Here is an 18,526-nt window from a genome sequence, read left to right as displayed (position 1 = left end):
ATATTTTCATGTTATACAAGTAAGAGCAATGCAATTTAATTGGTTGATGAAGATGTGTGTGTGTGTGTGTGTGTGTGTGTGTGTGTGTGTGTGTGTGTGTGTGTATTGTGTGCTTGCGTGTGTGTTAGTTAATCTTTTTTCATAAATCCCATACAGTAGTGGAGAATGTAGATTTAGGAGTTTGCTTCATCAATAGAATTGAAGTTAGCTAGTAAAAATGTGTGTGAATTCTTGCAATATTGCTGACATCTACCATCCAGGAGCAGATTTTTCATTATTTATATTCTGATTTTTTTTCTTTGTTCTTGTTATAAGCCACCTTGAATGTTGGAATAAACAAAAGATAAGCTGTAAATTCAATATGAGAAGTATAATTTCAGAATAATTGCTAAAATTCATTCTGTATCCTCCTCCTATCTATCCTATAACCTCAAAGGTATATCTGATTAGCCAGATGTCCTATTTTACCAGATCAATTTGAACAATGTCTGGTTTTTAAAAAGTTATTTAAGTAGAAGCAGAAGATATGTATGCACAGGTTACCTAGTCATAATTTTTCTGACATGGTGAGTTGCATTTTTTAATTCAAATTTACATTCATAAATTAACAAATGCGGATTTTATGTAAATGTTTTTCATGTCATGCTCTGTTTTTGTGGATATTTTTCTTAATTCTTTCTCTCCTTCTTGACAATGCATAAATGGCCCAAAATGGAATTATGAGTTGGTGCTTGTAGAAGTATGATAAAATGTCATGGAACAGTGGAACCCTTCTACAAGGAATCATTCCTCCTGCTGCCCTTGTTAGTGTTAAAAAGAAATTGTCTCTGGAAAAGAAATTGTCTCTGGCATCGATAGCGATGGCTGCTGGAGACAATACTGTTTATTCTCTCCTTTCCCATTAAAGGAAAATCAGTCTGCTATGTCCCCATCTTGCCATACTTTTGTTTTTGTTTTTTTAAAGAAGTGCTAAATAGTTGTACCATTCCTATAAACAACAATTCCCTTCTTTTCCACAAGCTAATCATATTTTTCATGATAGCTCTGTAATGCTATAATGCTAAATTAGCTGGCGTTAAGCCTTATCCACCGAATACTGTATAGTGCTGAAGAAAAATAAGGTGTTTTCCCTTTTTCTGGCAGGAGGTTTTGATGGAATGGAAATGTGTGAAAAATTCCAAACCAATAAAGACCCTTGCTGTTGCACTCCTGCTGGTATGCCCTCGGCACAGGATGCTCATTAAACCTAAAGAGAGCTCCTATCTTTACAGCAGGCGCAACAGAGGGAATTAGCATAGTTAATTAAGGCTCTTGATGAATGGCATTGTAAAGTTTCTTAATTAACCAATGACTCCTAGGGGGGAGATGGTCTTAAACCAAGGTTGAGTTAAAATGTTTTCCTTTTTGTGCATTTAATTAGCATAATGAGAAATGCTGGTTTTTTTTCATTGTTGTGTGTAGAAAGGTAGGTTTTTTTTGTAGATGGGCTTTACATATGGGAGCGTGTCAAGAGAAGGATAGAACAGACACCATCATGTCTTCTCTTGAGTTAGCATAGGAAGCTGCAGACTATAGAAAGATAATTAATTGCCGAGCAAGAAACAAGTCACTCACCTATCTTAAAACTAAGCCAAATGCTGGAAACTTTGAAACTACAAAGAAAGCAATCTTATCAAATGTAATAATAATAATAATAATAATAATAATAATAATAATAATAATAATAATAATAATAATAATAATAATAATAATAGAAAGTAATGCAGTAGACGTTTTTTGACACAGTGGTAACATCTGCTTTTATAATAAAACATTATCAAGTAATCAGGCCAGCTCAGAGACCATCAAGGACTCCACAAAAATATAAGTAATATCCTGCTATTTTCCTCAATAAAGAATTAAAGATTAGGGCCAATTTCTTAACACTCTTTATTGCCTCAGTTCTCTGATGGGACAAAGGATTTGTTTATTTATTTATAAAATGTATATACTTCACTTTGGATAGCTCTAAATGCTAAACCTTATAATAACAGTACAACGCCCTATTCTTATGCAAAAACTATTAAAATCAATACATTAAACATAATAGTGTATTTTATCAGTACTGTATATGCTAAAGGGGGAGCTGTTATATATTTTCTGATAAACAATAGAAACTTTTCCATATAGCTGTGTTTCTTTCAAAATGAAAAACCTGGCTGAGAAAAAAACTGAATTGCTTAGACTAGTTTGCTTACTTAGAGGGTCTCTGCTTGGGTACCCTTTGTTTCTATCTTCATACTTCATCGCTTCAGCATAGACTCTGTGTGCTTCTTATTCCTTGTATCAATGACCACACTGAAGCATACTGAAAATGTTAAATCATTTGCTTAAAGCTATAGGCTAGAAAGGGACGCGGTGGCTCAGTGGGTTAGGACGCTGAGCTTGTCGATCAGAAGGTCGGCAGTTTGGCGGGTCGAATCCCGAGTGCCGTGTAACAGAGTGAGCGCCTGTTACTCGTCCCAGCTTCTGCCAACCTAGCAGTTCGAAAGCACGTAAAAATGCAAGTAGAAAAATAGGGACCACTATGGTGGGAAGGTAACAGCGTTCCGTGCGCCTTTGGCGTCTAGTCATGCCGGCCACATGACCACGGAGACGTCCTCGGACAAGCGCTGGCTCTTCAGCTTTGAAACGGAGATGAGCACCGGCCCCTAGAGTTGGAAACGACTAGCACGCATGTGCGGGGGAACTTTTACCTTTACCTATAGGCTAGAAATTTAAATCCATGCAGTTTGAATCCACTTATACCTCATTTTCAGTTTTGTCTGATTCTAGGGCCCTTAGTCAAGAATCTAAATAATAATAATAATAATAATAATAATAATAATAATAATAATAATAATAATAATAATAATAATAATAAGTTGGAAGGGACCTTGGAGGTCATCTAGTCCAACCCCCTGCTCAGGCAGGAAACCCTATACCATTTCAGACAAATGGCTGGCCAGTCTCTTCTTAAAAACTTCCAGTGTTGTAGCATTCACCGCTTCTGGAGGCAGGTTGTTCCACTGGTTAATTGTTCTAACTGTCAGGAAGTTTCTCCTTAGTTTTAGGTTGCTTCTCTCCTTGATTAGTTTCCATCCGTTGCTTCTTGTCCTGCCTTCGGGTACTTTGGAGAATAGCTTGACTGACTCTTCTTTGTGGCAACCCCTGATTCTAGATAAAGAAACGAGTATTGTTTAATAAGAGGAGTACCAAATTTTGAAGTCCTGTAGCAATGGGTTGATAATATGCCTGCAAAGTACTGGTCACCAAGAAACCAGATTTTCTTTAGGAAATACCAACACATCTAGAGAAGACGAAAGTGAAGTGTACAGTATAAGCCTGAGATATGGCATAATGTTATATCATGGTAGCTTGCAGTGCTTCAAATCAATCATATATATGCCATTTAGATGTTTTTGGTTTAAATCTTATGTTCCATCTTTTCTCAGAATTACACACATCAGTTCTAATCTTGTGATTTTTCCCTTACTTAACTTGCAAGATCATTAAACTGCTTTTGATTCAACATTTCTTCTTCTTGGATAGATTTTTAATTCTCTAGAAAATGTCTTTGAATGCAATGAAGACAAATTTCAAAGAATTATTTTAACAAAATAATTCATAATAATAAAAATAAACTACTACTACTACTACTACTACTACTACTAATAATAATAATAATAATAATAATAATAATAATAATAATAATAATAAATAAATAAGTTGGAAGGGACCTTGGAGGTCATGTAGTCCAACCCCCTGCTAAGGCAGGAAACCCTATATCATTTCAGACAAATGGCTGGCCAGTCTCTTCTTAAAAACTTCCAGTGTTGGAGCATTCACCACTTCTGGAGGCAGGCTGTTCCACTGGTTAGTTGTTCTAACTGTCAGGAAGTTTCTCCTTAGTTCTAGGTTGCTTCTCTCCTTGACTAGTTTCCATCCGTTGCTTCTTGTCCTGCTTTCAGGTGCTTTGGAGAATAGCTTGGCTCCCTCTTCTTTGTGGCAGCCCCTGAGATATTGGAACACTGCTATCATGTCACCCCTCACCCTTCTCTTCATTAAACTACACATACCCAATTCCAGCAACCGTTCCCTATATGTTTTAGCCTCCAGTCCCCCAATCATCTTTGTTGCTCTTCTCTGTACTCTTTCTAGAGTCTCGACATCTTTTTTACATCGTGGTGACCAAAACTGGATGCAGTATTCCAGGTGTGGCCTTACCAAGGCATTGTAAAGTGGTATTAGTACTTTACATGATCTTGATTCTATCCCTCTGTTAATGCAGCCTAGCACTGTGTTGGCTTTTTTGGGAGCTGCAGCAGAATGCTGGCTCATATTTAAGTGATTGTCCACTAGGACTCCGAGATCTCTCTCACAGTAACTACTATTGAGCAAGGTACCACCTATACTATACCTGTGCATTTGATTTTTCCTGCCTAAATGTAGAACCTTACTTTTTTCACAATTGAATTTCATTTTGTTAGATAGTGCCCAGTGTTCGAGTCTGTCCAGATCCTCCTGTATCTTAAGCCTATCTTCTGGAGTATTGGCTATTCCTGCCAGCTTGGTGTCATCTGCAAATTTGATGAGTTCCCCATCTATCCCCTCATCCAAATCGTTGATGAAGATGTTGAAGAGCACTGGGCCCAGAACCCAATATATATTGTTGTGGTTTGACTGTGGTTTGGAAAATGCCTGTAATAATTAGAATCTGTTCATAAAATAAGATGTTATGAAAAATATACCTATGATATCAGTAACTAGAGAATTAAAATGTCACTTTGAGTTTCTTGCCGAGATAACAGGGGATAAAACTAAATCCTTTTTGAGTCAATCAAGTTACATGATATAACAACATTTGGATCTTGTTATTTTATCATTTTATATTCCTTCTCATACTACCGTATATGATAAGTATCATCATGTAGTTTTACTAAAGTTTCTGTTTCTTGAACTTTTAGGTAGCTCAGAAGTTTAAAATTTCTGCCATTTTAGTATGTTTTACAAATTATAAAATGATCAAGTATATAAGTATTTGAAATCTGGGGGTTTAAAGAGAATGGAGAATGCTTGAGGAGAGGGGTTTAAAAGGCCCTTTTTAAAATGTTTCCTCTTTATTGTGCTGAACCTGCCAATTGATGGAATAAGGTGGATGACCTTCAACTATTGCTTTGGCAACCATTTCACTGTGTCTAAACTACGCAGTTCTTAGGAATGTCTGTATGCAGGCTAGTCCGGTCTTCCTTTTACAGATACAGGTTTGAGGAACCTTGTTGAATATTTTGCAACAATGTTTAAGGTTATTTTTTTTCTCTTTGACCCTGAGATCATTTGTGAATAATTTTCAAAAATGGAAAATTAACTTAAGTACACCCATTTTCACATCTCATTTGGATAAGAATTATGCTTCTAAAATACCTGCTTATGGGTTGAAAGGGATATACAGGACTGTGACTGATCTCAACGTTCATGGCTACTGTTCAATCTCTAATTGTTGTTTTCCTTTACAGTTGGGAAGACATCCCTGATCACAAGATTCATGTATGACAGTTTTGACAACACATATCAGGTTAGCTGTTTTATTTTCAATCACTTGATATATGCTAATGAAGAAGAATGTTTCTGGGTTAATAGGCTGTGAATGTGAAAGCTTGCATTGATATTTTTTTCTAATTTTATTTAATAGCAGTGCTGCATACCGATTAAATTATTGTTTGTTGCTCAGTCAGCCATGTTCAGACCGGATTTGGCATTTTTGTTCACCTATCGAGTCCTTCCCAAGGAACTGGGATAAGCACATGTGAACGTTTGTTAGCGTTTAAGGTATTGTCACAGGTCATAGGATATAAGCTGTTCAAAGTAATATTAACTGCCTTTTGCAATTGACTAATGGTGATTTTGTCAGTGCTGATAGTATTCAATTGATGCCCCAGTTGTTTTGCAATTGCGCCCAAGCATCTATTGCTTTTGGTACACCTTAGCTTTCTTTTGCTACAGTCATTCTATTTCTATTTGCAGGCCTTTGTATTTTATTATCTTCTCCAGTTCTTTCTCTTCTATTCTGCTGTCTGCAGGTACTGCCATGTCCACTATGGAGACATTTTTTTGTCTTTCTTTTATTATTATTAGCCACCTGAAACCTGAAATTTCTAAATCATCTTCAAATAAAAAGCTCATTGCAGTAGACCAGCCTTTCAAGTAAGAAGTATATGAGTTACCAAAGCCAATCTGCCTTCTTCAGAGATAGATATCCCTACTTTATCAGTCAGAGCCTCTAAAACCATTCTCGCCTCTAATAATATGTGGCCATTCAGCATCAGTGATGGACCCAGAACAACCTCTACAGTACAATTATATAACTTAATGGAGAATACAACTCCATCAAAATCAAGTGTATTTCCCAAAACCCTGCTCCCAGTTATAGCTTCATCTTACTTGAATGCAGCTTCTGGTTTATTTTCCCATATAAATGGGATTAAAATAAAAATAAATAAATAAAAATATTCACAGTTTTATGCCTGGATAAATTGGAATGTCTGCTACATGCAGACCTGATTCCATAGGAAAAATACATTGAGAAAATAAATTTAGCTGAACATTATCAGCGTATTGATGACACCAAGTTCCAATTGTGTGAGTGATCCTTCCCTATACGGCTTCATATAGATATTAAATAATATGAAAAACAAAATGGAACCTTGAGCAATTTCTATTTCTAGTAGTTAGAGATAAAATGTTAACTACTGAAGACAGCATCCTAGGAAGGATACCATGGTCAGTAGTATTAAAACCAGTGAGAAATCCAAGGGTATCAACACAATGCATCCTCCTATCTCCTTCCCAGGCAATAAAGGCCATCTCCATTCCAAAATCCATTTGCAAGTAATTTATTACAACTCAAATCTGGACTACGTAAGTTATTGTACTGTTATCTGGGCAAGACACATCTGCTATTCTGAGCAACACAAAACAATTATTTAGTTATCTTTTAACTTCCATAATGTCCCGGACCTCCAAATCTGCTCCAATTTGTGTTTGTGTATGTGTGTGTATTTCCCCCCACTCTGCTTTGTCCTGTTTTCCCCACTAGAAATGGCTGTTAGCAACACACAAGGAGGGGATACTTTCCTAAGAACTCACAATTCAAGAATACCAATGTTAACTTGGATTGCCAACAAAGTTCTGTCTGTGACAAAACAGAACACAAAATTGCTTTCTCCTTCGAACTAGGGCATTTACAACTGAATTGTCTCCTCCCTCCCTCCCTCCATTCATTCATTCATTCATTCATTCATTCATTCCTCCCCTGCTTAAAAAAAAAACTGCCAGAGGCTCCGGGCATAGGTGGCAACAGATAGGCAGTGGTGGGCAGAAGCTTCACATTTTGACCCCTCCCCCCTGTTGTTGCCTCTGCGTGTCTCTCAGTTCACCTCTCCCAGACTCACATTTGTGTTTACGTGTACACGTGAGAGGGTCTCACCCCTTGCAGCCCCGTGCCCTCAACAGAGACTTTCTGCGATGGCAGGCTGCAAACTAATGAAAGCTATTTTTTTTGGAGTACTTGTTTTTTCCCCCAACATGCCGCTGATCACATTGTACCCTGCCCCCCTCAGCTCCCGCCCCAAGCCCCATGGAAGGCTGCAAGAAACTCCCATCGCAGCTTCTCTTATCTCGCCCATTCTTTTCTTCCCCAATGCCACAGCGTGAGGCTGCAAGGAGTGACACACACACAAACACACACCTCTGTGCATGGGTCTGGGAGTGAAGTGTGGTGGGTTAACACACAACAAGACGATGCCAGGCAATGAATTCAGCTCTTTATTTGTAGAGAAGAACCAGCAACAGAATGGGCTGCCTGTGCCCTTTATATACTGTGGCTGCTGAGCTGACAGCCAATCAATTTAACCAGGCTTTCCCGCCGAAAGCTGAGCCACGCCTTGTGACAGTTATGTACAGCCCCTTCTAGCTGTCATCTGTTAAGCTATTGCTTAATACAATACACACTCCAATACACAGCACCCCTTCCCTCTTAAGAATGAACAATACACAATATAATACAACTATAATACATTTTTCCAGACAATATGTTGGTTCTTATGGTTGCACATAGTCTTTGAGGTAAGCCGGTGGCCTGTGATTCCTAGCAGATCTTCTCAGAGGCTCGCCCCTGTCCTGAGCCGATGAGTCAGCGGGTGCCTCTGCTCTGTCTTCACCCAGTGTACCACCCCCAGTTCCTGATTTTGTACCCAGCTCATTGTGAGCTCCTTGTGCCTGTTGTTGCCTGGGTTGAACAGTTCTTTCTGGCCACAGGTCCAGTTCCCCCCTTGCGTTTGGCTGGTGATCATACGGAATCGTGGGTGGTACTGACAAGTGTCCCTCATGTTGGTTGCTGGCTGGCAGTCATTCAGAAACTCGTGACCTGATCTGATCAATGTGTCTTCTTATTTGTCGATACCCCTCCACCCCTATAATGTAAGACAACGGCCCCGTTCTGTCAACCACCACCCCCGGGATCCATACTTGTCCATGCCCATAGTTCCTTGCCCATACCAAGTCGCCTGTGTGTAGTTCCCTAGGGGGGTTGGATCGATCCGACTCCACAGCCACTCTGTCGGGGTGCAGTCTGTCTAGCTTGGTGATAAGCCTTCTGCCCCAACGAAGTTCCGCTGGGCTCTTTTCGGTAGCCGTGCATGGTGTGGTGTGTTGATTAAGTAGGAATTGGGCTAACCTTTGGTGCCAGTCACCGCTGATAATTCATTTTAATGCGTCTTTGGTTGTGTGCACCATGCGTTCTGCCAATCCGTTGGTGGCTGGGTGGAAGGGTGCTGATGTGATGTATCTAATTGCGTAGCTCCTCATGAAAGCCTGGAATTCAGAGGAGGTGAATTGAGAGCCATTATCCGATACTAACACATCCGGGAGACCATGTGTGGCAAAAAGTCCCCTGAGCGCTTGGATTATCCTTGCTGTGGTCATGCTAGTTACTGGAACTACCTCCAACCACTTGGAATGGCTATCTACGACCACTAAAAACAATTGTCCCTGGAATGGCCCTGCGTAGTCATTGTGGACGCGGGACCATGGGGTGTGTGTGGCCTCCCACTTGTGAACGGGCGCATGTGGTATCTCAGGTCTGGACCTTTGACACACATAGCACCCTTTTACTTGCTCCTCTATGGCCTTATCTAGGGCTGGCCACCACAGGTAGCTTCTGGCTAGTGCCTTCATCCTTACTATTCCTGGATGCCCCTCATGTAGAGATTGGATGACTCTGTTCCTTAGCTTTTCTGAAATTACCACTCAGCTGCCCCACAATAGGCAACCCTTGTGCATGGACATCTCATGCCTGCGAATAAAATACGCCTGGAATTCTGGCCCCAGGCTTTTCTCCTGCCACCCAGTTGCTACCCATGTTAAAACTCGGCTCAGGATTTTGTCTGCCACTGTCTCAGCAGTGATATCCTTTGCCTTGAGTGGGCATTCTGGCAGGTCCTAAATGGTCAGTAGTTGAGCTGCCAGTGCCGGATCCGAATCCGCTTGCGTTAGTGGCAACCTACTTAATCCATCAGCGTGACCCATCTCCTTCCCTGGCCTGTATACCAGTTTACAGTTATAGGCCGATAGGAAAATGGACCACCTGAGCATTCTTGGGATAATATCTGGGGAGTTTGCCTATCTCATGTGAACAACCCCAGTAGTGGCTTGTGATCTGTGAATATTGTGAATTCTTGGCTGTAGAGGTAATCATGAAACTTTTTAACCCCAGCCACTATTGCCAAGGCCTCTTTGTCAATTTGAGCATAATTCCTTTCAGCCCCTGACAGTGTCCTGGAGTAGTAGGCGATGGGTCTTTGGACCCCATCCCCTTCCAAATGACTCAGGACAGTGCCCACTCCATATGGGGAAGCATCACATGCTATACAAATGGGCTTAGATTCTATAAAGTGAGTCACAGTTGAATCGCTGGACAACAGTTTCTTTAAACTCCTGAAACTATTTTCATGTATATGGGTCCAGGTCCACACTGCCTGCTTATCCAGCAACCTGTGAAGGGGCTCAGCAATAGCTGCTTTATTTGGGAGGAATGAATGATAGAAATTTAGTAGCCCCAGAAATGCTTGCAGTTCTGTCTTATTCTTGGGGGTGGGGGGCATCTTGATGGCCCTTACCTTGGACTCTGCAGGATGGATTCCCCTGGCATCAATTCTGAAACCCAGGAATTCTGTGGCTTTTATGCCAATGCTGCATTTGTCTTTCTTTAACTTAAACCCTGCAGCACGAAATCTTCCTAACACTGTCTCCAATCGATCAGCTAATACTTCTTCCATGTTCCCCGCGATGAGGACATCGTCAGAGTATGGACATACTCCTGGAATCCCTTTTAGAGTCTTCTCCATCACCTCCTGAAAAATCCCTAGAGCCACAGTCACTCCAAACTGTAAATGGTTAACTTTATATGCTCCACGGTGAGTTACAATAGTTTGTGCGTCGGCCGTCTCCCTGGTAACCGGGAGCTGCTGGTACGCCTGCGCAAGATTTAATTTAGCGAAAATGACACCGCCTTGTAGGGAAGCGAGGACATGGCTGATCATTGGGACCGGGTAAGCATACAGATTGAGTGCTCGATTGATCGTGCACTTGTAATCCGTGCAAATCCTAACCTCCCCATTTGATTTAAGGGGGGTGACTATTGGGGTTTCCCACTCACCCCCTTCTACGGCCTCTAACACCCCTTGTTCCACTAGTTTGTCCAGTTCGCTCTCAATTTTATGCTTGAGAGCGAAGGGAACTCTTTGGGGCTTAATTCTAATGGGCGGTACCTTAGGGTTTAACTTAAACGAAATGGGGGGCCCAGTGTATTTGCCCAGTTGATCATTGAACACATCTGCAAACTTCTTGCAGATGGTTTCGATGCTCTTGGCCTGGGTGTTGTGGATCCCTCCGATCACGATACCCAAGGCCTTGAACCAATCTAACCCCACTAAATTAGTCCGTCGGCCTTCAACCACGAGGACATCCAAACGCCCCTGGAACCCCTGGAACCACACAGACAATGTGGCTTCCCCCTTAATTTTAATTGGAGTGTTTGGGAAATCTGCTAATTTGATATCAGAAGGCCTCAACTTGACCCACCGCTGACTCCAGTTGCACATGTGTTCAAAAGTCTCATTTGAAATTACTGAAATCGCTGAAACGGAGTCCAGTTCCATCTTGCAGGGAATCCTCTGCAAACGGATATCCAATTTGATTTTTGGGGTGAATGGCCGGTGAACCCCGGTGTTATATATTTTGAAATTGCCAATGGACAACTGCTGGGGCCCCCTGGTACCTGTTAGATCTTCATCTTCCGACTGGATCTCGTGCAGGCCATCTCTGGGGTGATTTCGGCAGACTGCTGTGATGTGGCCTGTTTTTCCGCAGGCCCGACACTTAGCCTTACGGAATTTGCAGGCCGCTCTCATGTGATTTCCCCCACAGCCTGCACACTTGGGGTGGGTCGTGCCGCATCCGCAGCAGGTGCATTTGTGTTGTGTCATTGGTGTTGTTGGTTTCTTCTGGGTCCTTTTGCTGTTGTTGTGCCCTTGCCGTTGTTGTGGCATCTGGTCTTGGTGAACCACGTCGATGTCAGTTGTCTCGTCCCAATGTCCGCTCCTGTCGTACATAGCGTTTGCTCGGTGCATGGCCCCTCTGGTAGTGCTTGGTCTAGGGTCGCTCTGATCTGCGCCATCATCCAAGTCTCTGGCCAAAACCTCATCCTGGACCTCCTGGAAGGCCAGGTTTGGCTTGGCGCAAAGTTTCTGCCGCAACCACTTGTCCCGGAGGCCAAAAATGACCCGGTCGTGAAGCCTCTCATCTAAATTCGTGAATTTACAGAGGCGGGCAGCTTGTCGCACCCCCGTGATAAAATCTGCCGCTGATTCACCCGGCCGCTGATCCCTTTTTTCAAAATGGAATCACCAGGTCAGCTCAGACATTCTTCTGTTGAAATGCCTGTTCAGTTTTTCCACGAGGTCGTTGTACGTAACAGCTCCAATGGCTGTTGGCGTGCACAGTCCAACGGCCAGATCGTGAACGGCTGGGCTGCTTGTGTACATTAGAGCTGCTACCTTCATACTGTCCTCCGTGATTTTGTTCACCCTTAGGTAGAACTCGACCTGACTCAGGTGTGATTCCCATCGCTCGGGACACCTTGGGTCAAATGGCTGGATCTGGTCAAACTGTGCCATGTTGCGTCTGGTCCTGCAGATCCTGCTTCAGATAGCCCTTAAACTCGGTAGCTGGGGAAGATGCCTCTTCCCCTAGTGAGTAATGCGGGCCCTTTGTTAAGGAGGATCCCATCCTCATCGCCAGTGAAGTGTGGTGGGTTAACACACAACAAGACGACGCCAGGCAGTGAATTCAGCTCTTTATTTGTAGAGAAGAACCAGCAACAGAATAGGCTGCCTGTGCCCTTTATATACTCTGGCTGCTGAGCTGAAAGCCAATCAATTTAACTAGGCTTTCCCGCCAAAAGCTGAGCCACGCCTTGCGGCAGTTATATACAGCCCCTTCTAGCTGTCATCTCTTAAGCTATTGCTTAATACAATACACACTCCAATACACAGCAGGGAGAGGCGAGGTGAGAGCCACGCAGTGGCCCTTCAGGCACAGAGGCAACAACAGGGGGGAGGGGTCAAAATGGGAATGCCTGGAGCCTCGGACAGCTAAAAAAAATAAACCTGAGAAGCGCTCAGAAGGCAGTCCCTTTCCCAGCTCCTTCCTTCCTTCCTTCCTTCCTTCCTTCCTTCCTTCCTTCCTTCCTTCCTTCCTTCCTTCCTTCCTCCCCTGCTTCTCTTTCCTTCCTCTGCGCTCAGCCTTAGATCCACAGGGCAGCCCTGGAGCCAGCGAGGGTCGCCCCCCCGCCATCTCTGCCCCACCCCCTGCACAGAGAAGGCAGCGAGCGCGTGAGTGCTGGCAACCTGGGGGAAAGGGAAGCACTTCTCTTGTCTTTTATCTTTCTCAGTGGTCAGCAGGGGTGGTCTGCAGGGATGCCTCCACGTGCCCAGGGGGCGGGGTGGGGGCAGCCCCTCACTGGCCATTTCCCGTTAAAACCTTTTATATCCTCTCCTCGCTCCCCCCTTCCTCCTCCTTTTCTCTTCAGCGCACCTCCAGCTCCCAGAAGCGCCGATCAGCTGGAGCCTGGCGCTGATCCTGAGGCTTCTGCCCAGCCCTGACAGCCCTGCATCTCCAGCTGTCTCTCCCTCAAGCTTGTGTGGTGCTGCCACCAGCTTATTCCTCTCCCACCCCCTCCTGCTACCACTTCTCTAGGATGGTCACCTACCACCTGCCAGGTGCCAAAATACCACCTGTTATAAACCAATGGTACTTCCTGCAATAGATAAGGCTTCTATTGAATAATAAGTGGCCTCTCAGAATTAAAAGCCTTGAAAATAAAAAATAAGCAAGAATTCATCTAATCCAGATCAAGAATAAGAAATCAGAAGGGGTGAGAAAAGCAGTCCTTATTGTGCCTTATAGGTTAATCAGCTCCTGTGCTGATCATTTTTCCCTTAAGCTACAGAGCTAGTGGCTTTTAGTTAGGAAGACTTTTTCTGTGGCCATATGTTCACAGTTTACAATTTCAAACAGGTTTCAGCCAGCCTAAAAGACTGTTGGCCTTCAGCTATCATTTCCTCTGCCATCCTAGGTTTAAAGAGCCACCTGACTCAATCATAGTGGCAATTTAATGTGGTAAACAAACTCCCCTTTCACCTTTTGACAGGCAATTTAAAATGCATCGCAGGAGCTGCATTGCTTGAGTGAACTTAGTAGATTGATTTTCTTGTTAAACCCTGCTTCAATTTCCAGAATAGCTTTGTAGGGTTTTACAGTGTGGCATCTTTTCTCACAATATTTTTTACATTCCTTTCTGGCCACTTGAATTAGATGCCAATAAAGAACATGCAAAGGCTAGAGATGAAGGCAAAATTAATTTAGTTTGCATTTAAATTCAAACTATCTAATCTTTATTTTTCAATCAGGCCAGTTATTTAAAATTCACAGACCTCTGACTATCTCAATGTACTTTTTCCAACAAATGCAAAGTTTATATTAGTGAAAAACCTGTACAAATTGCATATACTCATGAATTTGTAAAAAATGTATCATTTATTGAACTTGTTTAAAAGAAGTATAGATCAGGCTACATTGTAAACTAAAGTTGCATAGATTTTAGCATAGATTTTCATAATCAGATTTGATAAATGAACTTGGAATATTTTAAAACATGCAAAACTGATGTAACATGTTCAAGGGTTGTAACTTCAGAGTGACTATTCCTTATTACAAATTAAAAAACTGCATATAAGGGACATGTTGTAACTTTCATATATCCACCAAGTACAATACAGCCTGATGTGATATACTCCTGGGCTTACTGTACTCTATGCTTCATTGTGTTACGTTTCTCAACCCTAACTAGTCTTCTGACTGGCTTTTTTGTTGTGTTTCTTTGTCTTTGTTCTTTCCTCTTTCGTGGCTTTTCATCGCAGAGGAAGAAGTCATGTGTTCTAGGGGGGGAAAAAGTGTAGTCTGATCATAAAACCTTTGCTCCTTAATGGCTAAGAAATTGATATAACAGCACAAGCCAATTAAGCATTGTCCTCCTGATTTAGGCTATAAGGCAGGACAACTTTTTGATTTGTGATATATGATTTTAGCCTTGCCATTTTCATGGTTTGCAGACAAAATGGCATCAGTTCTGATATGCAGAAATGAAAGCACATTCATCTGTATTCAGAAAAACATATCTAATTGCATTTAATTTCTACATCTTGCAAATGAAGCAGTTGCGTGAAGCAGCCAAATTGAAACTGGGAGAGGAAAGCTATCAGGGACAGCACACATGAAAATTTAGGGGTTGAGAGAAATATTGTTTAGCTCATGGCCCCACTTTACAAAATGCTTTACAGATGCTGAAACCTCTTAGAACTTGTTGCCCACCAACATTGCTATTTCTAATACCAGCCTAGAAGCCTCTAAAAGTGACTACAGGTTACTAACTTTTTTCTGTTGTATTGGTTCTCTTGCTGTTGACTAGAAAGTGACCAATTTTTGCATACTATATGTCCTAGTGGATTTAATTTAAATATTTCTAAAATACTATTTCCTTTTGCTCTGCAAAAGAAATGTGAACTCTTGATTTTCCTTGTTTAAATATTTTTTTCTTGAAAATACTTGTGTCTGGAGATTAAATCTGTATTCTTAATTTCATGTATAATGTGGCTTGTGTTAAACATAGTATTTTAAATCAGCTATTTCTTGTGAAATCTTGGGAAGGCATGCCTTGATGGGTGATATAAGTGAATGAAGTAAATAAAATGAATACATTTCTGTTAATGTGGAAGGAAAAACAAGGGAGTCATCTACAATGCGAATGGGTTTCCTGGCCAATGTAGCCATTGCAACCCAATAGCATGTTGCATATTAGAAAAAAAAAGCTGCTTTGAGCTTTGTGTGTGAAAAAGCCCACTCTGTTATCTAAGAAAAAAATGGCTAAGTGATGCTTTCAAACAGCTCTGGCTTCAGACTGATTTTGACAGTGATCTCATGTGGCAAGGATTTCACACAAGAACTGTCATTTAATGCAGCATGTATGTTCCACAAGCAAAGCAAGACAATATTCCTGGAACAGTTCTCTCTTGCTTTTACTCTGAGCATCTGGTATACAATATATGATGAATCTATGCATTCATCACTATTGCAATAAGATTTGCTGTGAGTGTTTTGGTTTGTAGTTCATGCTCTTAATTTTTGGGTATTGTAGTTTTTCCCAGCTTAACAAAAGGAAAGTAGCTGCATCTTTTCCCATTCCGAAGAGATTACCTGAAATGAGCTGGATAGCAGGAACTGGGGATGGGGGATGGGGATGAAACAATTTATGCATGAGTGGAGATCCAGGTGTGTGACTCAATAGAACTTGTCTTGAAGTAAATGAGAGGGAAATCCTAAAAGGCAGTGTCCAGAAAAATTAAGTATATTATTAAGGACTCTGGAATGCATACCCATGCTGTAAAACAATTATAAGAATGAAACCTGATATAAATATTGATGTTAAATAGAATTATAAATAAGAGCAACCCCCCCCCACACACACATTGATATTGTATCTATTTCTAGTAGAGTTAAAATCCTTTGAAATTAATGTGGCACTGGTATTGTATCCCAATGGTTTTAGCAAACAAATAAAAATACTTTATCTATGGACAGCAGAAAGAATATGGCTAAAGACATTTGGTAAGGTTGCCCAAAGACCAAAGCATTTTAGTGGGCAATCTTTAAGGAGATCAGTATCTGTTTCATTAGCTCAATCAATAGCAAAATATGCATATTATAGTTGTTCAAAGAAGGAAATAAAAATATTAAGAATACAGATATTAGGTTTATGCTGATAACAGCAAGAATTATTGATATTCAGAAATAAAGAGATAGGAATCTCAACACTGGATTTTTGATAATCTAAATTATTAGTATTGTCTCGATGGAAGTGTCAAAACTGATTCGGCTTCATTGTTGCCTGTACCTGATTTTGGCTCGCAGTTTTCCAAACATAAATTGGAGGGGAGTTTGTAAATTCCTAGGAAATGGGGTGGGCTAAGGAATGCACCACAGCCTCCTGCTGCCTGAGAAGAGTTACCCACCAAGGTCAAGTTCCAAGAATTGTTCGAATGGCACAGACTGTTTTCCCCAAAAAAAGAACTGCATGTAATTGGTAGGCAATGAACTGTGGGTTGCCCAGAGAAGAAAAGCGATTTTTACCTATGTCAGTTTTAGCGGGAAAACCTCAGAACTGACTTTGCTTCTGCTGTACCTAGATGGATCTTTCAATAAAGTTTTACTCTTAGTTAACTCTTTGAACCAGGAGTTCCTTCTTTAGAATGCGCCAACTGGGATGGTTGACAGGAAGGACCTATAGATACAAAAAATGCATGTTCTTTAGGTATAACATTCCTTTTATCTAATTTGTAAAGGTTGTGTACATTTTTGTATAAAATAAGAACTAGCAAGGAGGTACTTAACCTCAACAGCAGGCTGAATTTTGTGGCATGAAGATATATCATCTTAAAGGAGGAGTCTTGAATTTGTTATGAAGAACTGTATTTTTTAATAAAATCCTTTTTTTGTATTTATTTTTTAAAGATAATGTTCAGTAGGTGGTGGCCTACTTTTGCAATTTCTTTACATACCTATTTAAATTCTGCTGTATTAAAAGTGGTATCTGGCAAAGATTTTCTGGCTTTCCTGCCTCTCATCATTTTTCTCTGATCTCACCTCCAGTAGGACCCTTGCAGAGAAATGATTCGGTGCCATTCTCATTCATCCCCAGTGGCCCTCCCAAGCCTTTTGGTTGTTCTGTCTTTCTTCTCAAATGCCTTCTTACTCCTGAGATTCAAAGACTTTGAAACTCAAAAGATTATTTGTTTTTCTTATAGGAACAGTGCATATCAGGATCTGGAGCTTAATGAGCTTCCAGATCCTACTGCTTTCCTTTCTTTCATCCCACTCTATCCCTTCTGACAGCTGCGGCTACAAAGCAAATCAATAAAAGGCCATAAAGTAGAAGCACATTATCTCCATCATCTGAACATAGAACATTCCCAAGAAATATAAAATTAAACTGTATTATTAAACTGTAAAGTCAAAATTCTAAGAAAACTAAAAGACTGAATCTAAATTCAGTCATCACTTTCTGCATTTCTCAGAGCAGGAAGCTTAAGTAGGAACTGGCTGTAAAGTAAGGAAGAGTGATAGGTTCTCACCAGAGATACTTGGTGTCCCCTAGGTAGGTGAAATGGTGGTCAAATTCTATGTAAGTGAACACCAGATAAGGCCAAGCCAACCTGAACTAAGGAAGTGTACAGGAATGGGTGGATGATGCCCCACTTGCCTCTATCACCAATCATTTCTCCCTTGTTTTTTTGGTGACCACCATTTGTATATGCCTTGTTTGTTGCTGTTTTTACTTTTATTGGAAATCAGTGATAAATATTTATACCTTTATGGCATGGATACAATAGTCAGCAATTTAAAAATAAGATGGCATTAATATCTAGGTGGGAGGATATGCAGCTACTCAGAACTCATGCCCACCCAGACTATCTGTTGCTATGGAAGTCTAATGAAGGCAAACACTAACCTCTCTGAAATGCAATTATTTTAGTGAGATGTCAAAATTTCAGCAACAACCAGAAGTCTAAATAAGTATTGAATGAAGCTCCTTTGGCCATGGGAGTATTTCCTTATTTTTCCTTCACTATAATTTAATGCTGCTTTTTTACAGCAATAATAGGCGAGGCAGAATAAACCAATCTGCCAGGGGCATGAAAATGTGCAAATTAAGTTCCATCTGTTTCTTTCTGTGCTGTGCCACTGAAAATACTCTCTTTTTATGTCTGAACTATATCACTCAATAGCTTAGAACAGCCATCTGAGTTCAACAATAGAAGATGGATTTTTGTCATCT

At 41.1% G+C, this 18,526-nt stretch overlaps 1 protein-coding gene across 2 annotated transcripts in view; it reads left to right on the top strand.

Moving 5' to 3' along the window:
• The window catches only part of RAB6B (RAB6B, member RAS oncogene family), a 69,859-nt gene that overhangs the window by 19,834 nt on the left and 31,499 nt on the right, over positions 1–18,526 (top strand). For both annotated transcript variants that reach the window (XR_014492591.1, XM_083363189.1), the window contains exon 2: positions 5,535–5,593. Coding sequence is in view for 1 of the 2 variants with exons in the window: in XM_083363189.1 (XP_083219315.1) it covers positions 5,535–5,593 (59 nt within the window). In the remaining variant the exon portion in view is untranslated. The remainder of the gene's footprint in view (positions 1–5,534; positions 5,594–18,526) is intronic.

The sequence above is a fragment of the Vipera ursinii genome (genome assembly GCF_947247035.1).
Source record: "Vipera ursinii genome assembly, chromosome: 5".
Taxonomy (NCBI): Eukaryota; Metazoa; Chordata; class Lepidosauria; order Squamata; family Viperidae; genus Vipera; species Vipera ursinii.
This window is presented reverse-complemented; position numbering and strand designations above follow the sequence as displayed.